This window comes from Muscardinus avellanarius (assembly GCF_963383645.1).
Source record: "Muscardinus avellanarius genome assembly, chromosome: 3".
NCBI lineage: Eukaryota > Metazoa > Chordata > Mammalia > Rodentia > Gliridae > Muscardinus > Muscardinus avellanarius.
This window is the reverse complement of record NC_137788.1, coordinates 26,052,340-26,074,810: the sequence shown is the minus strand read 5'-3', so window position 1 is coordinate 26,074,810 and position 22,471 is coordinate 26,052,340. Positions and strand designations below refer to the sequence as shown.

At 51.1% G+C, this 22,471-nt stretch overlaps 3 protein-coding genes across 3 annotated transcripts; 1 reads left to right on the top strand and 2 right to left on the bottom strand.

The window, feature by feature from the left end:
* Positions 1–1,282: 1,282 nt before the first annotated feature.
* EIF3I (eukaryotic translation initiation factor 3 subunit I) lies at positions 1,283–9,495 on the bottom strand (the record flags this gene model as incomplete). The annotated part of the gene is made up of 11 exons (XM_080691374.1): positions 1,283–1,364; positions 1,487–1,579; positions 2,578–2,651; positions 2,941–3,030; positions 3,140–3,250; positions 4,795–4,922; positions 5,005–5,154; positions 6,511–6,576; positions 7,294–7,381; positions 9,196–9,288; positions 9,382–9,495. The coding sequence occupies 11 exons, from the start codon at positions 9,493–9,495 to the stop codon at positions 1,283–1,285; spliced, it is 1,089 nt and encodes a 362-aa protein (XP_080547500.1).
* TMEM234 (transmembrane protein 234) lies at positions 9,494–13,379 on the top strand (the record flags this gene model as incomplete). The annotated part of the gene is given in 5 exon segments (XM_080691373.1): positions 9,494–9,509; positions 9,712–9,863; positions 10,625–10,691; positions 13,006–13,112; positions 13,287–13,379. Coding segments are annotated over 5 exon segments (435 nt in total).
* An 882-nt stretch (positions 13,380–14,261) lies between these two features.
* DCDC2B (doublecortin domain containing 2B) lies at positions 14,262–21,237 on the bottom strand (the record flags this gene model as incomplete). Its single annotated transcript, XM_080691372.1, has 9 exons — positions 14,262–14,333; positions 14,585–14,688; positions 15,802–15,931; positions 16,486–16,549; positions 18,004–18,150; positions 18,883–19,014; positions 19,252–19,328; positions 19,706–19,757; positions 20,972–21,237. The coding sequence occupies 9 exons, from the start codon at positions 21,235–21,237 to the stop codon at positions 14,262–14,264; spliced, it is 1,044 nt and encodes a 347-aa protein (XP_080547498.1).
* Between the last annotated feature and the right edge of the window lie 1,234 nt (positions 21,238–22,471).

Below are 22,471 nucleotides of genomic sequence, written 5' to 3'. Positions count from 1 at the left end.
CTTAGTGAGACCCTGTTTCAAAATAAAGAAAAAAATAGGGCAGGGGGTGTAGCTCGGAGGTCGAATGCCCCTGGGTTTCATCCTCAGACCCACCAAAAAAAAAAAAAAAAAAAAAAAAAAAGCTGAGCATGATTGCACACACTTGTAATCCCAGTACTTGGGAGGCTAAAACTGGAGGATTGCAGGTTTTTGGACAGCCTCAGCTACTTAGTGAGGCCCTCAGCAACTTAGTGAGGTCCTCCACAATTAGTAAGACACTTTTTCAAAATAAAGACTAAAAATTGGACTGGGGGTGAGACTGTCCATTAACCACCATCCTCTGGTCTCAGCCTTCCGAATGCTGGAATTACAGGCATGTGCCACCATGCCCGGCCTTTTATTTTTATTTTAAAAGGTCTCCCTAACCAGGTTTGGTGGCACATGCTTGTAATCCCAGTGCTTGACAGGCTGAGACAGGAGGATTGCACAGGTTCAAAGCCAGCCTCAGCTACTTAGTGAGGCTCTCAGCAACTTAGACCCTGTTTACAAATAAAGTATAAAATAGGTCTGGGAGCCAGGTGTGGTGGCGCATGCTTGTAATCCCAACACTTGAGAGACTGATAAAGGAGGATTGTGTAGGTTCGAAGCCAACCTCAGCTACTTAGTGAGGCTCTCAGCAATTTAGTGAGACCCTGTTTCCAAATAAAATATAAGATAGGTCTGGGGTATAGCCCAGAGGTAGAAAGCCCCTGGGTTTCATCCAAGTACCACAAAAAAATAAATAAAATAGGTCTGGGAAGTATAGCCCAGAAGTAGAAAAGCCCCTGGGTCCCACTCTCAGTACCACTAAAACAAAAAACAAGTCTCCCTAGGTTGATGAGTCTACACTGAAGCTGTCCTTGAAACTGGGATTCTCCTATTTCAGCCTCCCAAGTAATGGGATTATAGGCAAGTGCCACCAAGTCCAGCTCACAGTAAACTTCTAATAAACCCAGCATTCAAATAGAACATTAGCCTGAGCCCCACACTGCACTCCTGAATGGGGCGAGGTGTTCCTGAGCCCTGGCTAGACCAGGATGCTCAAGTCCTAACTTGGAAGTGTCCAAAGCGTAAGAAGGCGGCCTAAATAATAAAGGTATCCGTAAGTGGCATCAGCTTGTTGAGGTTATCAATGAGGAGGAGAAGCGCTGAGACAGACCCCACAAAATGTCGGACCAGAAAGCATATTACCAAACTAATTTATTTCGCAGAGTCCAAAACTTTCTGTGAGCGGCCTCCCTGGCCTGGATGGAGACCCAGCTTCTTAGGCCTCAAATTCAAATTCAAAGTACTGAGGGTCAAAGTAGTGGATGCGGACATAACCATCTTCTCCGCCGCTGCTGTAGCTGGAAAAAAGATGGCCAAGGGCCAGTCAGATGGCTACTGTGGGAGAGGCAGGCTCTTGGGGCACACGTGGAGAGGGACAGAGACCTGACCCCACTGAGCTCGCTCTCTCCCTCACTCCTACCTCTTGCCATCAGGATGGAAGGCAACGCTGTTGATAGGTCCAAAGTGGCCCTTGACTCTTCCAAACTCTTCTTCAAAGGCCAAATGGAAGAACCTGGAGGAGAGAGGGGAGATCAATCAGTTCACTCTGCATCCCCTTCCAAAACCCAACCAAGGCAGCACTCCCCAGAATGCAAGTGATATGGCAAGGTCGATAAAGCAGGGAAGTTAAGACAGGCGTGGTGGCGCACGCTTGTAATCCCAGCATTTGGGAGGCTGACCCGGGGGTGTGGGGGGTGTTCATGAACAGCCTGAGCTACCTAGTGAGGCCCTCTGCAACTTAATGAGACCCTGTTTCAAATAAAGAATAAAAAACCGGGCTGGAGGTGTAGCTCAGAGGTAGAATGCCCCTGGGTTCCATCCCCAGCACCAAAACAAAAAACAAAAAAACCACAGGGCTAAGGGTGTAGCTTGGAGGTAGGATACTTCTGGGATCAATCTCTAGTAACTAACACATACACAATAAATATAAATAAAGCAGAAAAATAAGAATAAGGGGAAATGAAAGTGAAGAAATGATGAGAAGTTGGGGGAAGCCCGCACCCAAACATCTGAACACATAGCTAGCAGAGTGCTCACTCTCTGCTGGGTAGTGTTCTAAGAGCTTAAAAAATATTAGTAAGTATTTATTTTTTTGTGGTGGAGACTGAACTCTGGGGCATTCTACCTCTGAGCCATACCCCTAGCCCTATTTTAATTTTCTTTATTTTGAAACAGAGTCTCGTTAGGTTGATGAGAATCTCACTACTTGCTGAGGTTAATTTTGAACCTGCAATCCTCCTCTCGGCCTCCCAAGTACTGGGACTATAGGCGTGAACCACCATGCCCGCTATTAGCAAGTATTTAATCTGCACAATTTCAGAAGTATATTATCACTATCTCACTGTGCAGCTGAGAAGCTTGGGCACACAAAAACACAATGGTGTTTTCAGAGCTCATGGCCTTCCTTCTGTATGGCACACCTGACACCAGGCTGCACGTCCCAGTGTCCAGCGTGTTATTATGAAAGTCATACTCCATGTGGTTTCGTGGAAGAGGTCCCTTCCCCTTTACCTGGCCTCAAACTTGCCAATCCTGGTAGAGGTCGTGGTTACGTCCATGGCTTCCTGACCACCGCCTAGCACCACCTGAGAGAACAAAGTCAGATGAGCCCCAAGGAGGGGCAGGTCTGTTTTCTGCTTTTCCTTGGCACTGTAAGTTCTGGACATCTCCCTGTCGCAACAGCAGGATACCAAGGACACGGGTCCACAGACACGCCAGCTAGCCCTGCCCGGCCGTTCAGCCTGTCACTGCCCTGGGAACCTCCTCTGGGCCTGACACCACTTCCCCACAATGTCTGTGCCCTAGCCGCTAGACAAATATCTGGATCCCAGAAGCTTCTAGGGCTAAGCAGAAGCCAGAGTGGGGTTCCCGTACGTGGTCATAGTTGGGAGACAGGGCAGCTGAGTTGACAGGACGCTCTGTCCGGAAAGTCTTCTGGTGTTCAAGGGTTGTGGAGTCAAAGAGCTGGAGAGAGAAGGGAGAAGAGAAATCTATTAAAAGGCACCTTTTTGAGGCAAGTCTGGCAGATGGCGTGCGTGCAGCAGGAGCGTGGCTACCGCCCGTCCAGGCTTACCTTGGCGGTGTTGTCCTTGGATGCGGTGACAAACATGGTCATGTCCCTGGATAACTGGATGTCATTGATCTGCCGGGAGTGCTCCTTAACATTCACCAATACCTCTCCAGACTAAGGAAGGAGGAAGAGGGAGACTGACCAGCTCCACTGTTCCCTGCAAGCCTGGCCAACCTGGACTTCAGCCTTTCCTCACCCCTCCATCTAATCAGTCACCCCTCAATCTCTCTCTCTTTTTCTTTTTCTTTTTTTTTTTTTTTTTTGTGGTACTGGGGATGGAACCCAGGAACATTCTACCTCCAAGCTACACCCCTAGCCCTATGTTTTAGTCTTATTTTATTTTATTTTTTGTGGTACTGGGGACGGAACCCAGGGACATTCTACCTTCAAGCTACACCCCCGGCCCCATTTTTTATTCTTTATTTTGAAACAGAGTCTCACTGAGTTAGCTGCAAAGGGCCTAAGTAGTGGAGGCTTTGAACCGGCACAATCTTCATGTCTCAGCCTCCAAAATGCTGGGATTGCAAGAGTGTGCCACCATGCCTGGCTCAGTCTTTATTTTGAAACAGGATCTCACTGAGTTGTGGAGGACCTCATGAAGTAGCTGAGGCTGTCCTCGAACCACAATCCTGTCTCAGCCTCTCAAATGCTGGGATTACAAGCATGCACCACCATGCCCAGCTTCAATCTCTCTTTTGAAAACAGGGTCTCACTCTTGCCGGGCTGGCTGCTTCAGCTTTCTAAGTGCTGCTCCAATGCACAGCCTCCAAGTACCTCTGAGCTAAACAGCACTCCAGTCCCCATGCCTATTGGCTGGTTCAGACCCATCTTCCAAACTGTGGCCTGCAGAAGCCTTCTAAATGGAAAAGCCGAGCCGGGCATGGTGGCGCACGCTTGTAATCCCAGCATTTGTGAGGCTGAGGCAGAAGGATCTGGGTTCACGGACAGCCTCAGCTACTTAGTGAGGCCCTTTGCAACTCAGTGACTCTGTTTCAAGATAAAAAATAAAAAATAGGAATAAAGAATAAAAAAATAGGGCTGGGGATGTAGCTTGAAGGTAGAATGCTTCTGGGTTCCATCCATTTATTTTCCACTGCAAAATAAATAAATAATAAATTTAAAAAACTAAATGGAAAATCTGATTGTCAACAACTACCTCATAGCCAGGGGTGATAGTACAAACCTGCAATCCCTGTACTTGGGAGGCTGAAACAGAGGGATCACAGGTTTGAGGTCGGCTACCCCAATTTAGCAGTGCCCTAAACAACATAGCAAGACCCTGGTTCAAAATAAGAATAAAGTTGCTGGGCGTGGTGACACACGCTTGTAATCCCCGCATTTGGGAGGCAGAGACAGGAGGATTGCACAGGTTCGAAGCCAGCCTCGGCTACTTAGTGAGGCTCTCAGCAACTTAGTGAATCCCTGTTTCCAAATAAAATATAAAACAGGTCTGGGAGTACAGCCCGCAGGTAGAAAGCCTCTGGGTTCCAATACCACCAAAAAGAAAATATAATAAAAAATTTAAAAAATTAGGGCTGGGGGGTGTAGCTCAGAGGTAGAATGCCCCTGGGCTCCATCCCCAGTACCACCACCAAAAAAAAAAATAAAATAAAATAAAAAAAATCATTGTGGTGGGCCATGGCCTATTTGGCCCTTACCTTGGCACTATACTGGTTGAGCTCTCCGCTCTCATGGCCTGCGATGATGCATTCGCCCAGGGGTCCCCACACCGCGCTGGTGATCTTGGAGTCATTGCAAGGGATCTTCATGTAGGGTTCGTTGCTGTCTGTGTGGGGCAGCAGACATCAGGCCCTGGGCTCTGGAGCTGAACCCTTCACCTCAACCCCAGTCCCGGCCCTGGCCCTCACCAATCTGGCTTGGATCCCGCAGGTCAAAGAAGCTCACAAAGCACTGGTAGCCCATCTGCTTGTCCGTGGAGAACATGATGATGTTGCCCCCGAAGTCAAAACCGCAGGTCCTGACAGCTGAATTGGTCTTAAGCAGGGCCAGCTGCTTTCCTGGAGACGGGCAGAGTCTGGGCTACCCCCTGGTCATATCACCGCGGGAGGTCTCCCTACCTGCCTCTCACCACGTCTCATCGGTTCTCTGCCCACCTCGCTTCCTCACTGCTGCGCTCTGGCTCAAGCCTTTCCACTTCTTCCCCACACATGTGGCAATGTGGATGCTCACAGCAGACTGCAGTCTCCCCATAACTTTCCTCCTCCACAGCCTGAACCTGCTCTGATTTCCCTGCATGTCCCCAGTGCCCAGCATAGAACTCAGTAAATATTTATTAAACACAGTAGCTTAGCCTGGCATGCATGTCTCTAATCCCAGTACTTGGGAGGCTGAGGCAGGATGATCACAGCAAGTGGTGAGACTCTTATCAACCTAGTGAGACCCTGTCTCAAAAGTAAAAGTAAAAGCACGGCATGGTGGTGCACTCTTGTGATCCCAGTACTTGGGAGGCTGAGACAGGACTGGGTAGGTTTGAAGCCAGCCTCAACTACTTAGTGAGGCTCTCAGCAACTTAGTGAGACCCTGTTTCCAAATAGAATAGGTCTGTGAGTGTAGCCCAGAGGTAGAATGCCCCTGGGTCCCATCCCCAGTACCACCAAAAATAAAAGTAAAAATAGGGCTGGGTGTAGCTCAGAGGTAGAATGCTCCTGGGTTCAGTCCCAGTACCACAAATAACAAAAACAAAAGCTCAATAGCTTAATGTGTTCCCCTGTCTTCGGTGGCAGCTCTTCTCTGCCCCCACACCACCTCTCCTCCCTGGCACAGCTCTTGACTTTGGCTTTCGAGGCCTGTTCTGGCCTAGCCTGCCTCTCTAGCGCCATCTTCTCCATTGGCTGGAGAATACCAACCAGATCAGATGGCTTGGATGTGGGACTCCACGCTTTCACTCCTGCACGTCCACAGCAATGACGCCTTTCTCTTCTAAGCCTCAGCTCATATGACATTTACCTTGGGAAACTTCCTGGACTGCTCCAACCCCACTCCAGGAGGCCAGTGCCCTCTCTGGCCTTCCATGGTACACTGTGCTTCCTCTACCAGGAGCTTTCTACCTCTGAGCTACACCCCCAGCCCTATTTTTTTACTCTTTATTTGAAAACAGGGTCTCACTGAGTTGCAAAGAGCCTCAGTAAGTAGCTGAGGCTGGTTGTGAACTCAGACCCTGCTGTCTCAGCCTCCCAAATGCTGGGATTACAAGTGCGCACCACCACACTCGGATTATTATAATACTTTTTTACTCTCTGGTTGTGTTATCTCTGGAGTAGAAAATGCTTCTGCATTTATCTCTTACCTCCTCAGAAGCTTAGACAGGAACACTACAATAAATGGTCAGTTTTTGCTGACTGACCCAGGCTTACCTGTTTCACAGTCCCAGAGACGACAGCTGTTGTCAGCTGAGCCAGTGAGGACATGCTTGGTGTCCCCTGAAGGGGTGTTAAGAAATTTGACTAAGTTCATCTGAGCCTTTATCCTCTTGGGAGGTCAACTGAATCATTACCCAGTTCAGCTCCTCTAAAAGTTTTTGCCTTCTCAAGAGTATTCTAGGATATCACCGGGCGTGGTGGCGCACGCTTGTAATCCTCGTGCTTGGGAGATGGAGACAGGAGGATCACGCTGGTTCGAAGCCAGCCGCACTGGCTTAAGAGACTGTTTCCAAATAAAAAAAGATAAAAATAGGTCTGGGAGTGTAGCCCAGAGGTAGAAGGGTTTCCAGGAACCCCAGTACCACCAAAAAAAAGTATTCTAGGGAAGCTGGGGGTGGTGGGACACGCTTGTAATCCCAGCATTTGGGAGGCTAAGACAGGAGGATCATGGTTCGCAGACAGCCTCAGCACTTAGTGAGGCCCTTATAACTCAGTGAGACCCTATTTCAAAATAAAGAATAAAAAATAGAGTTGGGGGTATAGCTTGGAGGTAGAATGCCCCTGGGTTCCATCCCCAGTACCACAAAAGAGTATTCCATCCTCCTCATTCAGAACTGGAACTTGTCCTGAATGTTTACCCAGCCAGTGAAGGACCTGGGAGGAGAAGGTACTATTCTGTAAACCCACAACAGAATCCAACCCCACACTCCCAACCTCCAAATCAGTGTCCATTGCTGGCAGGCCCTGGAGCACAAACTCAGAGCAAAACAAGGATACAGTCGGCATCCACACACCACACAGCTCCAGTGTGGCCCATGTAGGTGCCCAGCCTCTCGCCATTCACAGAGTACCATACATTGACAATCTGGAGGAGTCAAATGACAGTACAGTTCATGTCCCAGAAACAGCAATGGCCTCCCATTTTGCCCCAGGAACCCTCTGTGGCCTCTAGCCAGGCCAATTCTGCCCTCGGGAGAGCTGATAAAAAACCCAACTCCTGGAGTCTTCTCCCTTCCTGCAGGTAAGCAGCAGGGGAGTTAGGCTTGTAAAAGCATCCTTATACAACAGGACTGTCCTCTCTTGGACTAAGAATTTCTTCCCTCAGAAGAATAATAGATCCTGTTGCAGGTCGGGCGTGGTGGCGCACGCTTGTAATCCCTGCGCTTGGGAGGCAGAGGCATAGATCCTGTTGCAGGTCGGGCGTGGTGGCGCACGCTTGTAATCCCTGCGCTTGGGAGGCAGAGGCAGGAGGATCGAGGCCAGCCGCTCGAGGCCAGCCGCGCTGGCTTAAGAGACCCTGTTTCAAAAATACAGAAAATAGGTCTGGGAGTGTAGCCCAGAGGTAGAAGGGCTTCCAAGAATCCCAGTATCACCACCAAAAAAAAAAAAAAAAAAAAAAAAGCTGGGCGTAGTGGTGCACGCTTGTAATGCTTGTAATCCCAGCATTCGGGAGGCTGAGACTGGAGGATCATGGTTCGTGGACAGCCTCAGCTACTTAGTGAGGCCTCTGCAACTCAGTGAGACCCGGTTTCAAAATAAAGAATAAAAAATAGGGCAGGGGGTGTAGCTCGGAGGTCAAATGTCCCTGGGTTCCATCCCCAGACCCGCAAAAAAAAAAAAAAAAAAAAAAAAAGATCCTGTTGCGTTCCAGTCCAGAAAAACAGCAGCTACAGGGTCTTGTGCAAGAAGCAGCAACTTGTAGTAGGTAAGTGCGGGTTCCAGTGCCTGCTGTTACCATTTCACTGTATGAGCTCGAATTCTCTGCCTCTCCCCCTGTAACTTCAACTTTCCCATCTCTAAATTGGCCAGGACAATAATGCCTTCTTCAAAGAGGAACCGTTGAGGCTCCAACGAAATGTCTAATGAACTTCAAATATAAGCGACTAACATTAATGATGTACTCATATGCACCAGGCACTATACCAAGCACCTTACAAGAATGATCTCATCTTGTTGAGGGATCTCTATAAAAAGGAAAACCTGTAGTTTAGAAAGGTTAAAAGACAAGCTCAAAGTCACATGAGTTAGGATGTTAGTCACAGAAATCAGGATGCAGGAGTTAGGATTCTGTTTGATAGCAGAGCCCCAGTAATAGCCATTAGTTAAGTGCCTTCATATGCAGGAGCCTCAAAGGGCAGTACCCTGGGCTTGTGCACTAAGTAACAGGATGGGACTGACCAGACTGAGGCTACACCCTCATCAAGTCTCTAGTGTCCTTTTTTTTTTTTTTTTTTTTTTTTTTTTTTGCCGCTGGGGATTGAAGGCAGGGCGTCTCATAGGCTTAGCACAAGCTCCACCGCAGAGAAACACCCCAGCTCCTTCTCCGTGTCTTGCTGACACAGCGTGCAGCCAATGGATCAGCTCTGTCCTACCAGAGGTGGACTGTCCTCCTATCCTGGTAGAAGTTTAGTTCTCAGGAATCGTCCCCGCTCATCTGTCCAATGAACTCTTGTTCCCCCCCCCCCTATCAACTACCGAGTTCTCCCACCTTTCTTCCTAGATCGCTCTCGCCGACCTACCCCCAGAATGGTCTCTCCCTGTTTTTCAGAATGGGGCGTTCTTGGGCTCCCCTTTGGCGGCAAAATTGACTTGCCCACCCAGGGTCCTGGCGGAACCAACTCGCCCTCCCGGGCCCTGGGCCTGCCCGCCGCCCGCCGCCCGGCCTCGCGCCGCGCTCACGGGGTCCTTGGCCACGGTGAAGAGGAGGTCTCCCTCGCGGTTATACTTAATCTGCGTGATGGAGCGCTCATGGCCCTGCAGCAAGATCGGCTTCTGCGGGGAAGGACGGGAGCGTCAGCGCCGGGAGTCGGGCCCAGCCCCAGCTCCGGCCCCCACCCCAACTCCCCGCAAGCCCGTAGGACTCACCATCGCGGCGGCGAGGCCAAGAGAGCGCGGCCCGAGCGGGACCGGAAGAGGCCCGGACACTTCCGGCAGCGGGCTCCGCCCTCCTCCCGGAAGTGGAGGGAGCGGCGTTGCCATGGCGGCGTCCCTGGGTGGGTAGCCGCCAGACCCTCCGCACTTCCCGATCCCCTTCCGAGTCCTTGCCTATCCCATCCCCTCGCCCGACCCCTGCGCCACCCCGGGCCGGGCTCCCGAGCCTGCGTGCGGCCCCGCGCAGCCGGCGTGGGAGGGAGGACGGCGGCCCGGCGAGCCTGGGGCGGGGTCGGGCGACTCATCTCCACCGTCTGCACTCAGGGCCGGTGCTGGCGCTCGTGCTGGTGGCCGCTCTGTGGGGCGGCACGCAGCCGCTGCTGAAGCGGGCCTCAGCCGGCCTGCAGCAGGTTCACGAGCGGACGTGGGCCCGGCAGCTGCTGCAGGAAATGAAGACCCTTTTCTTGAATACTGAGGTGCGTCTCGAGCGGCCCCTCGCTGGGAGGAGTAGCCGCTAAGCATTTGGTCTCTCGGAGTCGAATAGATCGGGTGAGAGTCCCGGCTCCACCCTAGGACTCAGTAGACACTCTTGGAGGAGTCACTCCTCTGTGAGCCTTAATCATTTGTAAAATGGAAATCACAAGATAACCATCTTTCAGGGCCGTTGTGAATATCGAGTGAGGCGGGACACGCAAAGCACTTACCATTGGGTCTAGTGCATCGTCAGTGCTCAGTCTACAGCCGCTATCAATATTTTTATTGTGATCCCTCCAATTTCATAAAATAACTAGTGAGGGGTCAAGTTGGAGGGGAGACAAGGAGGGCCGTAGAGAACTACCAGTCGAGGCTACGGGAAAAGACAGGACGTAGATACAGCCGCTTCTCAGAGTTGAGGGCCAGGAGAGAGGTACAGATAAAATGCTGTGTGATTTCCGAGGACACTGGAGATGGAGGACTTGGGGTAGGCTTCCCGGAGGGGGTGACATTGGCACTCAAGGCCTTGCCGGAGGTGGAGGATGGGAATTAGCAGAGCGGAGGGACAGGACATTTAGAGCAAAGGTGTGGAGTTCAGTCTGTTTCTCGCTTGGTCCAGGAGGGTCCTCTTCGCAGGGCTTAGTGTTCCCTGGACATTTATAACCATCCCTCCCTCCAAGGAAAGGTATATGGTAGACGCTCCAAGAAGGCAGTGCTGCCCAGGCAAGCTGTCACAGTGACCTCAGGTTTCTCCTGTTTCCAGTACCTGATGCCCTTTCTCCTCAACCAATGTGGCTCCCTTCTCTACTACTTCACTTTGGCAGCAACAGGTGGGTCCCTGGCTTGGAGCTGCTCTGCTTAGCGGTGGAGGCCACTTGGGGGTCATTTAGGGTGGGGGGGCTTGAATGCCTGCTTCCCATCACTGAGGGCTCGCACCTGTTGCTGTCTCCCTCTCCTGAGTCGCAGGGGCATGGTGGACTGGTTATGAGTACGTTGCCAGGCACTAAGTCTGAAGCCTGGCAGTCTTGTGCAGCTCTAGGGAAAGAAGAAGGCTCATCTTCTTCTCCTGGAGCAAGTCTCTTATTTGAATCTTGACCTTATACAGTTGGCTTCATAGCATTGTGAAGATTAATCAATAAGCCAGGGTGGTGGTACATGGGTGTAATCCCTGAATTTGGGAGGCTGAGAAAGGAGGATCACAGATTGCAACCAGCCTCAGCCTCTTAGTGAGGTCCTCTGCAACTTAGACTCTGTTTCAAAATAAAGAGTAAAAAATAGGGCTGGGGGTGTAGCTCAGAGGTAGAATGCTCCTTGGGTTCAATCCCTGGTACTGCAAAAAATAAAAAAAAATTTTAAAAGATTAATCCGTATGTGAAAAGCATTGAACACAGTGCCTGGCACACTGTAGGAGCTCAATAAGTACAATTTTCTTTTCTCCCAACATTTGTTGACTGCCGTCTACTGCATTAGATACTGTGCTAGTGTTGCACGTTTTATTTCCCATCATGACCCTAGCAAGCAGACATGATTGTGTTCATTTAGGAGATGAAGTTACAAGGCTTTGGGCAATGTACTTCACCTCGCTTGAATCCCACGCTGTGTCAGTCCAAAAGGAATTGAAGCAGCTGGGTGTGGTTGCTAAGATGGGAGGATCATAGGTTTGAGGTCAGTCTCAGCAACTTAGCAAGACCCTGTTCCCAAGTAAAAATTAAAATAAGGCTGGGGGTGTAGCTGGGAGGTAGAATGCTCTGGATTCAATCCCTAGTAACACACACACACACACACACACACACACACACACACACACACACACGAAGCTATATATTAAAGGTTATGTGGTTTTCCTGCCCTGGAGTTAAGACCCCAAAGGACTCCAGGGAAGCTGGCCCAATACAACTCTGGGGAGCCCCTCAGAGGCCACAGAAGGGGCAGGTCAGCCTCCACATTTGCCATTCAGTGTCATCTAGTCACTCTGCTTTCATCTGATTTACATCTAGGTCTGGCTACTCATGAGACTTTATTTAAATGTATTTCATGAGCTAGGCGTGGTGGCGCACGCTTGCAATCCCAGCATTCCCGAGGCTGAGACTGGAGGATCATGGTTCGCGGACAGCCTCAGCTACTTAGGCCCTCTGCAACTCAGTGACACCCGGTTTCAAAATAAAGAATAAGCCGGGCGTGGTGGCGCATGCTTGTAATCCCAGCATTCGGGAGGCTGAGGCCAGAGGATCGCAGTTTGCGGACAGCCTCAGCTACTTAGTGAGGCCTCTTGCAACTCAGTGAGACCCTGTTTCAAAATAAGGAATAAAAATATGGAGCTGGGGTGTAGTTGGAGGTAGAATGCCCCTGGGTTCCACCCCCAGACCCGAAAATAAATAAATAAATAAATAAATAAATAAATAAACAAATAAAATAAAGAATGAAAAAAAAGAATAGGGCAGGGGTATAGCTCGGAGGTCAAATGCCTCTGGGTTCCATCCCCAGACCGGGAAAAAAAAAAAAGTTTGTTAAATGCATTTGATGTCGCAGAAGAATTGAACTTTCCTTGGTCTGGCGGCAGCTAGTTATTTACTAAGTTTTCAGCACATTGCAATTTTAGGATCCGTGTGTGTGTGTGTGTGTGTGTGTGTGTGTGTGTGTGTGTGTGTGTGACACTAGGGATTTAACCCAAAGGCATTCTACCTCTATGCTACATTCTAGCCCTATTTTATTTATTTTTGTGGTACTGGGGATTAAATCTATGTGCTTTCTACTTCTAAGCCACACTCCTAGCCCTATTTTTATTCTTTATTTTGAAATAGAGTCTCACTAAGCCGGGCATGGTGGTGCACCCTTGTAATCCCAGCACTGCGAGGCTGAGACAGGAGGATCGTACAGGTTTGAAGCCAGCCTCAGCTACTTAGTGAGGCTCTCAGAAACTCAGTGAGACCCTGTTTCTGAGAGTCTCACTACTTGCTGAGGCTGTTCTTGAATGTGTGACCCTCCTGTCTCAGCCTCCTGAGTACAGGGACTGCAGGTGTGCACTATCAAGCCCATCAGGTACCTCTTATAAAAATATGAAATAATGACAGTGATTCTGAGGGAATGGATCCTGTGCCTAGAAAGGCATTTTGCATCTCAGAGACTCTTACTCTGACCACCCAGACCTGACCCTGGCTGTGCCCATCTGTAACTCTCTGGCCATCATCTTTACGCTGATTGTTGGGAAGGTCCTTGGAGAAGATGTTGGCGGAAAACGTAAGTCAGGCTACTGTGAGTTTGGGAAGCTTGGGTCTTCTCCCTTAACTATCAGTTTCCTAAACCTGGGCAGTCTGGGAGTAGGAACTGGGACCAGGCCCCTCTCTGCCCTTCCCCCACTTGTACCAGCTCCTTCCTAGCCTCATGCTGGGCTCAGAGCCCCTTGATTTCTCCTGGTTACCCTAGAAGCAGTTGCTGGCATGGTGCTCACCATCGCAGGAATTGCACTCTGCGTCACCAGCTCGGTGAGCAAGACCCAGGAGCCACCGCCTGCCTTCTGAGTGGGCCAGCCCCACCTCCAGCTCTGCTGTCTCCAGGAAGCCCCCGGGCCACGGTGCAGGCAGGGAACCCTGGATCCAGCACTTGTCCTCTCTGAGCCTCAGCTTCCTCGTCTGTCATGAGGATAATGGCTACCTCATGGGTCACCATAAGAACAGCAGTGGGAGGGGTTTAACCTTCAAGTGGTGTTGAGCTGCTGGGATTTAGCACAGGAGACTTTCCACTCGCCCTCAGCAGCCACTGCCCCAGCAGCTGTCTTCGTGCTGTCGTCTCAGGCCACTATTACTCAGCCACCATCACTCTGGCCTGCTCTGGACTGTCAGTGGCAGGTTCCATGGACTGCAGCTGCACAGAAGGGGTTAGCTGCAGTCCCCAGGCCAGAATGAGACTAGACGGCCTCAGGGCTCACAGTTCCTTGCAGACTGAGGGGTGCAGCTGAGGCAGAGAGGGTGCATCGGAATGGCAGGCAAGGAGAGCAGCTGTTAGCTTTGTCTCTCACCTATGAGGTGGGCACAAATGCCCACCTACCAGTCCCTCTGAATAGGTAGATAGCTGTGAGCCCCAGCACGGCCCAAGAGCAGCACCCAGTACAACACCTGGCCAGTAGCAGCCTTCAATAAATCTGTGTAAACAGGAGTGTGTAAGTATTCCTTTATTGTGACAAATCTACCCCCACATTTGTGGCTTCTCTCCCAAGCTCAGGTGGCTACTCCCTGCTCTGGACGGAGAGCCCCATAGGGAAATAGCCTCCATAGCTAGGGCTGCTCTGCTCAGAGAGGAAGACTGGCTGCGGGCTTAGAAGACCGAGGCAATGACTTCTCAGGCACAGGTTGCTGGAAGCAGAGGACAAAAGTGGTCCCCAGTTTCTGTCTGGAGCTTCTGGCTCAAGATGGCAGAGCACTAGCCCTGGGCTGATGCTCCATGGACAGGGCCTCTTCCACTGTCTCTGCTGCCTCCTGGAGAAGGTAGAGATGAGTACAGAACAGAGCCAGGTGTGGGTCCAGCCTGCAGCCCCAGCCAGGCGGTCCCAGACCCCAGGAAAGACGATTTGTAGAAATTAGAAGTACTCCCTCATTTAATGCGGTAGGAAATTGGTTGTGAGATGTTAGGACCTGCTTACAGAGGGTCACAGGGCGAGGACTGTTCCTGGGGCAGGACTGCCAGTTTCTAGCTTAGAAAAGTATGGCTTCCTGATCCAGGGGTTTGCCTGGTCCAAGGGCTCCTCTGCCCTGGTGTCGTCATCATCTGCTGCTTCCTGGGCGCCTGCTGTCTCCCTCCTTGGGTGAGGAGCCCTGTACACTCCCCTGACTCCTAATGAGGAGGTGTGCTGGGGCTGAGGAGCCTTCTTTCCCTCCATCAGCCCCTTCCCCTCGGAGCCTTGCTCCACACTCCCCACCACCCAGGATGGCCGGGAGTTGGGCGGTGCCTTTGACTCCCCTCCCAACCCTTGTAAGTCCACCCCTGAAGCCGCATCGCTTTGAGGTAAGCATTGCCCTTTTGGTGTGTTTTTTCCCCTCTTTGCTTTCTGTGTGTGTGTAGGGGGAGGGTACTCTGCTACTGTGGGGACTGAACCCAAGGGCATTCTACCTCTGAGCTACAACCCTCCCTCCCTTCCTTCCTTCCTTCCTTCCTTCCTTCCTTCCTTCCGGTCTGGCTGGGGATGGAACCCAGGGACATTTGACCTCAGAGCTACACCCCCTGCCCTATTTTTTATTCTTTATTTTGAAACCGGGTCTCACTGAATTGCAAAGGGCCTCACTAAGTAGCTGAGGCTGGCCCCGAACCGTGATCCTCCAGTCTCAGCCTCCCAAATGCTGGGATTACAAGCATGCGCCACCACGCCCGCCTCGGCCTTTTTTTTTTTATCTCTGAGTGTGAAAACCAGGTAATCCCCGCGCTTGGGAGACTGAGACAGGAGGCTCACACAGGTTCGAAGCCAGCCTCAGCCGGCTTAAGAGACCCTGTTTCCAAATAAAATGTAAAGTAGGTCTGGAAGTGTAGCCCGGAGGTAGGAAGGCCCCTGGGTTTCATCCCCAGTACCACCAAAAAAAAAAAAAAAAAGAAAGAAAGAAAGAAAATCAGGTCTCACTAAGTTGCTGAGTGTGGCCTCAATCCTGGGATCCTTCTGTCTCAGCTCCCAAGTACTAGGATTACAGGTATGTGCCAGTGCACCTGACTTCTTTTCATATGGCAAGTGACTATGAGAAGGCAAGGAACTGAACGTGCGGCTGGGAGAGGGAGAGCTATGCCGAGGTGAGAGGCGGCTCCGTGCCTGGACATCCTGCCCTACAGACATTCCCAGCAACAGCAGGGAGCAGGAAGCAAGCGTGGCTGAGGTAAAGCGCCTGCCCTGGGTTCAATCCCCAGTACCAACCCCCCAAGAAAAAGGTGGCCAAGAAGGGCCTGGGTCCCCGGGCCCCTCACCTGATGCAGATGAGGGAGTGGGAAGCTTGCTTCTTGGCTGAGTATCCTGCTGGGGTCTGGCATGGAAAGTGGATGGCTCAGCTTGTCCTGGTCCCTTTGGAAGGGGCTTGGTTGCTTGTGCTCTGTGACCCTGGGCCGCCCAAAGGGACACTAGGTTAGATCCCGTTGCTAGCTGTTCTCATGTTTCCTATTCCCAGTCCAGGCTTTGGTCCAAAGCCTGTGGGAGCTTGGGAGAGGCAGTGACATCCACCTTCCTAACCCATATCCTCCCTCCCTGCTCCTTCCCACCAAGCTGCCTATCCAGGGACAGAGCAGCTGGAGCCTGGCACTCCACGATGCCATGAGAAGAGACTGTGCCCACCCCACGCTCACCGGCTCAGCTTGGAGGGCTCAGGCCTGGGATGGGACGGGGAGCTGAGGCTCCCTGGGCCCTGCTCTACCAAGTTCTCTCTGCATATCTAACCTGGCAAAATGTTTCTACAACCATGTCCTGAAGATCAGTTCTGGTCTGGTCTGTGCCACTCACAACTGTGTCACCCTAATAAATCACTGTGCTCTTTTGAGCTTTAACTTCCACCTCTGGGAAAGGGGGCTAATCTCTGTTTTACAAGATTGTTGAGAGGATGCAGGGAGATAAAGTCAGAGCTAAGTGTCGGAGTTCTCGGCCAGTCACTTTTTTCCTGCCCCTGTGGCCCCTGCATCACCTACCCCTTGCCTGTAGGGTCTGCACTTTGGGCCTGGGGGATACCTGCAATGAAGGAGGAAAGGAAATCTGGGTATAGTGGTGCGCACCTGTGATCCCAGTCCTTGGGAAGCTGAGACAGGAGGATCGCAGATTTGAGGACAGCCTCAGCAAGTGCTAAGACTCATCAACCTAGTGAAGCCCTGCTTCAAAAATAAAATAGGAGCTGGGTGTGGTGGCACACACGTGTAATCCCAGCATTCTGGAGGCTGAGACCTGAGGATTGCAGTTTGGAGACAGCCTCAGCTACTTATCGAGACACTTTGCAACTCAGTGAGACCCTGTTGTTTTTTTTTTTTTTTTTTTGGTGGTACTGGGGTTCCTGGAAGCCCTTCTAACTCGGGACTACACTCCCAGACCTATTTTTACATTTTTATTTGGAAACAGGGTCTCCTAAGCCAGCGCGTGCGGCTGGCTTCGAACCTGCGCGATCCTCCTGTCTCTGCCTCCCAAGCGCGGGGATTACAAGCGTGCGCCACCACGCCCGGCGAGTGAGACCCTGTTTTAAAAAATATAAAGACTAGCCGGGCATGGTGGCTCACACTTGTAATTCCAGCACTTGGGAGGCTGAAACAGGAGGATCGCACAGGTTCGAAGCCAGCCTCAGCTACTGAGTGAGGCTCTCAGCAATTTAGTGGGACCCTGTTTCCAGATAAAGTATAAAACAGGTCTGAGAGGCCGGGCGTGGTGGCGCACGCTTGTAATCCCCGCGCTTGGTAAGCTGAGACAGGAGGATCACAGGGGTTCGAAGCCAGCCTCAGCTACTTAGTGAGGCTCGCAGCAACTTAAGGGAGACCCTGTTTCCAAATAAAGTATAAAATAGGACTGGGAGTATAAAATAGGACTGGTAGAAAGCTCCTGGGTTCCACCCCCAGTACCACCAAAAAATAAATAAATAAATAAAATAAAACAGGTCTGAGAGTATAGCCCGGAGGTAGAAAAAACCCTGGGTTCCACTCCCAGTACCTAAATAAATAAATAAATAAATACTAAAAAATAGGACCGAGGGTGTAGCTAAGAGGTAGAATGCCACTGGGTTCCATTCCCAGTACCGCAAAAATAAATGAATAAATAATTAATTAATTAATTAATTAAATAAAATAGGAGCTGGGCATGGTTCCACACACTTATACTCCCAGCATTTGGAAGGCTAAGACAGGAGGATTGCGGTTCACATACAGCCTCAGCTACTTAGTGAGGTCCTTTGCAACTCAGTGAGACCGTTTCAAAATAAAGAATAAAAAATAGGACAGGGGTGTAGCTTGGAGGTAGAATGCCCCTGGGTTCCATCCCCAGTACCACAAAATAATAAAAAATAAAATAGGGCTGGGGGTGTAACTCAGAGGTAGAATGCTCCTGGGTTCAATCTCTAGTACCATAAAAAAGAAAGGATTGCAGTGGTCAGAGGAGGACATGAAGTCAGTGCACACACCAAGGACCACCACCTCTCACGTACATACCAGCAGCCCCTGGACAGGGAGGGGCTGGGCACCAGCAGTTCCATATAGGGGAGGGCCTTGAATTCATCCTCTCCAACAGCCACATAGTAATGGCCACTCACCAGAGCCTCCCCTGCTGACACTGGGAGCCCCTCCAGGGTGAAGAGTCTGGGGAGAGGAGAGCAGGATGAGGGAAGGTGGACACGAGCCTCTGCATATTCAGCAGGAGGGAGGGAGGGGGCACAGCTTCAAGCACCCTCTGGCCCTCAGTCACTCGGGCCTGCCCTGGTTCAGAGGGCAGGGCAGAGGACGCCCCTTGCTGTGCCATAGGAGGGAGTCCTGCTGGGGGAATAGGTTTGGTTTGTTTGAACCCAGAGGCATCCTACTTCTGAGCTACACCCCCAGCTCTGTTTTTTTATTCCTTTTTTTTTTTTCTTTTTTTCTTTTTTTTTTTTTGTGGTACTACGGTTAGAACCCAAGGGCATTCTACCTCCAAGATACATCCCCAGCCCTATTTTTTTAGTCTTTATTTTGAAACAGGGTCTCACTGAGTTACAAAGAGCCTCACTAAGTAGCTGAGGCTGTCTGCAAAACCGTAATCCTCCTGTCTCAGCCTCCCAAATCCTGGGATTACAAGCGTGTGCCACCATGCCCAGCTCTATTTTTTATTCTTTATTTTGGAACAGGGTCTCACTAAGTCGTGGAGGGCCTAAGTAGCTGAGGCTGGCTATGAACCTGCGATTCTGCTGTCTCAGCCTCCCAAGTACTAGGATTGCAACCGTGTGCCACCACGCCTGGCTGGGGAACATGCTTTCTTTTTGCCTTTTCAACCTCAGGAACAGCTAAAACCAACGAGGAGGCTCTCTGGAGACTTGCGGGCCTCCTGGTCCCCATACTCACTTGCGTACTGCCCCGCTCTGCAACTTGGCCTTGTCAGTCAGGAGCTTCAACACAGTGTCCCAGTCCTGGATGGCAGCCTGGGACAGCTTCAGACTGAATGGGGGGCTTAGCAGGTCCCCATTCCTGAACACACTTAGAAAAAGAGTAGTGTGGTAAGGGGCAGATCTCCAGGACTCTACATGTGACAGAAGAGGGGTGGCACGTGGGGTGATGGTTTGAAAACCACTGTACTGGCCATAGTCACCCATCAAGCATGTTACATTTTAATCTTTCTACCAGTGACCAGAGGCTCCTGGAAGAAATCCATCCCCATTGTCTTGGTCTCACTGAAACAAATCTGTACCCTGGCTACCTGATGCTGGCACTCACTGGATATAGCAGGGGGCACCTGCAGGCAGCCACTGTCCAAGGGCCTCATCACACTGTTGGCGAGTCATGAACAGATCCTGAAACCCAATCCAGGACACAAATCAGACAATTGAGGCTTTGGTGAGGGGCGGGTCAGTCCACGGAGTGTGGAGGGAGCAGGCAGGAACCAGACTTGGGCCAAGGCGAGTGCCCTTTCACCAGAGGTGCTGCTAGGTCCTCTGAGGCTCATTCTGACGACACCCTGCCCCCATGCATGTTTCATAACTTCCTCTTTCCTTGGGAGACCACAGCCTGGAGATAAAGTGAAGTCTGAAACAGGAGCAGGGGTAGCTCTTAAAGCCCCACACCCCGGGGGATAACAGCAGGCTTGGTGGGTGTGGAGGGCGCCCCCACAGAGCCTGCAGCTGTCCCATACCAACCTAAGCGATCCCAGGAGGGAGGGGAGAGGACTCACTTGTAGTCGGCTCTTCTTCCCACCAGGATCCTTCCTTTCAAGGGTTGAGTAGCTGAAAGGACAGGTAGGTCACATCATCTTGGTGAGCCTGAGGCTTCCAGAGCATGGACTGGGGACCTGCTCCTCAGGTGCCTGACACATACACACACTGGAGCAGTCTCAGTCCTCAGTCACAGTCAATGGCACCGGAACCTGCCTGGGATCTGTCAAGTGCCGAGTCAAACTGGAAATCCAGGTAGTCTCAGATACAAGGTTAAAGGTTGAGAGAAGGAGTACATTAAATATCCAGGACTTTTCTTCATAAGGCAGATAGTTTTATCTCCTGCGTGAGACCTATGAGGTTACACAGGAAGTGACCAAGGCCAGATTCTAAGTCTATCTAGCTCCTGGCCCCTTCATTATGGTAAGCAGCCTTAGCTAAGAGCTCAGAGTAGGATATGGAAGCCAGACCTGAGTTGGAAGCTCAGATCATTCAAATTCTTCTCCTAGCAAGGCGTGATGGCACACACTTGTGATCCCAGTACTTGGGAGGCTGAGAAAGGAGGATCACAGGTTTATGCCTCAGCTACTTAGTGAGACACTGTTTCAAAATAAAGAATAAAAAATAGGGCTGGGGGTGTAGCTCAGAGGTAGAATTCCCCTGGGTTCCATTCCAAAAATGAAAAAAAAAAAAGATTCTTCTCCTACTTTGGAAGGCGGTTCCACCCCACAGAAGGGGATGAACCTAGCCTACTAGAGAGTGGATGCCCCATCACAACAGGGAGGAAGTGAATGCGTGGATTTAAGAGTGTCTGGTAAACAGGCACATTGGTAACCTGTCTGTAATCCCAGTATTTGGGAGGCTGAGACAGGAGGATTGAAGATAGCCTCAGCAACGTAGCAAGACTCTCAGAAACCTAGCAGGACACTGTTCCAAAACAAAAATTAAAATCAGACCAATAGTGTAGCTCAGAGGTAGAATGCCCCTGGGTTCAATATCCAGTACCACAAAAAGAAAAAAAGAAAAAGCTGTTTGGTGATGGTGATGGCAGGGGATCTAATCAGGAAGAGCCTTCAACCTGAAGAATGGTCTCCTGTCCATAGGCTGGTCCTAGCTGTGAGGGGCATAAGCTTTAGTATCAGCCATTTGTAACTCATGTACTCTTAGGCAGGTTTTCAGTTATGAAAAAATGCATAAAGGCTGGTACCTCCAGCTTAAGTACTGGACACATGCTATTGCTGCTGCACGCCTCCCTCCCCAGGCTCTGCTCAGCCCCAGCTACTCACGGCAGCTTGTGAAACCGTTCAAAGCCAGCAGCCACATACTGCCCTCCGTTCCGCAGGTCTGCCAGGTCAGTGACGGGATGACCATGACAAGGTGTGTAGAGGGCACGCACAGCCAGTGGTGCCTGCACAACCGCCGTCACCTCATTAAGGAAGGTCTCCATGGTTGGGAAACGGCGTTGGGTCACCACCAGCCGGCGGCCTGGGGAGAAGGGGTCCCCATTTCGGTACACCACTACTCTCTTGGCCGCCAGTCTGCCACCCGACATGGTATCCTGTCAGAGACGCAAAGCTGTTGCCAGGCAACTAACGAGGTCTGGGAACCAGGCCAGAGGTGGAGTCCTGCACTCATCTGGGAAAGCAGGGAGAGCCTCCGATTGGAGCATTTTTCCGCATTCAGGCTCTCATCTGATCTGCCCTTGAGGGGCCTCACAAGAGTAGGGTGGATGTGGACATTACATGAAGGAAGATGGTGGTACCTGTGGGAGGGAGTGGCAGAGAGCCCTCCCCAGAGCCTTTGCCACTCTGAAGCCCAACAGTTGAGCTCTGTGGGGACCAGCTTAGAAGCCCTTCCCCAAGGAGAACGGCTAACCCTGGGCATGGCTCCCAGCTGGCTCTGGGGACGATGTTCCATTTTAGTAGGAAGTGAACATGGAGGGCCTAAAGTCAGTCCTGGCCAGAGGTAAAAGATCAAAGTAGCCAGAACTCAGAATCCACAAAAATCCTTTATTTTTCTCCAGGCCTCCCACCGTACTTTCCCCAGGTAATTAAATCCTTAACCTGAAACTTGGATTGCGTCCCTCGTCCTTCTCCCTGTACTCATACTCTGCCTCTTTGGGCCCCACTAGCTACTGATGGCCAGGAACAAAGGCAAGAGGTACAACTGGTACCAGGGAGGCAGGATGAAGGCAGGCCTTCCTCATCGTCTTTTCATAGCATTCCCCTTTGGAACCATGGCCTGCCCCTCCACTGGTCCCCTCCTGTCTGGTCTAATCCTGTGGAAGACGTCTTGGGTGGCCTTGAGCTCCACAGTACAGTCCTCTGGTCGTCTCATCCCCCGTGACTAGCCTTATGATTGGAGGTTCCATATCTGGAAGGGGGTCTGACTGTTGGGTAGTTTAGTCCTCCTGAGATCCAGGCCACTATGCTCTGACCCTGCCAAGGTCCATCCCAAATGATGTGGTCTGAGAGGCCCAACTCTTGTGGCCCGGCTCTTCGTGGTTGGCCTTCTGGGAGAGTTGTCTTCAATATTTAGGTTCTAAAGTGCAGACAACTGGGTCCTGGCCTTCCCAGAATAGGGGCTCCGAGCTTGGGTCCTCTAGGAGTTTCATCTGTTGCAGGCAGGTCTCTTTAAAGGTCTGTCTGTCCTCCACGGTTTGGCCCTTTGGTGATCCTCCAGCCTAGCTGTCTGATGGCGAAAGCAGCAGTGGACCAGCCCTCCTACAGCACACAAAACCACCCGGGAGTGGGTTTGTGTTAAGTGGTAGGATTTCCTGGGGATTT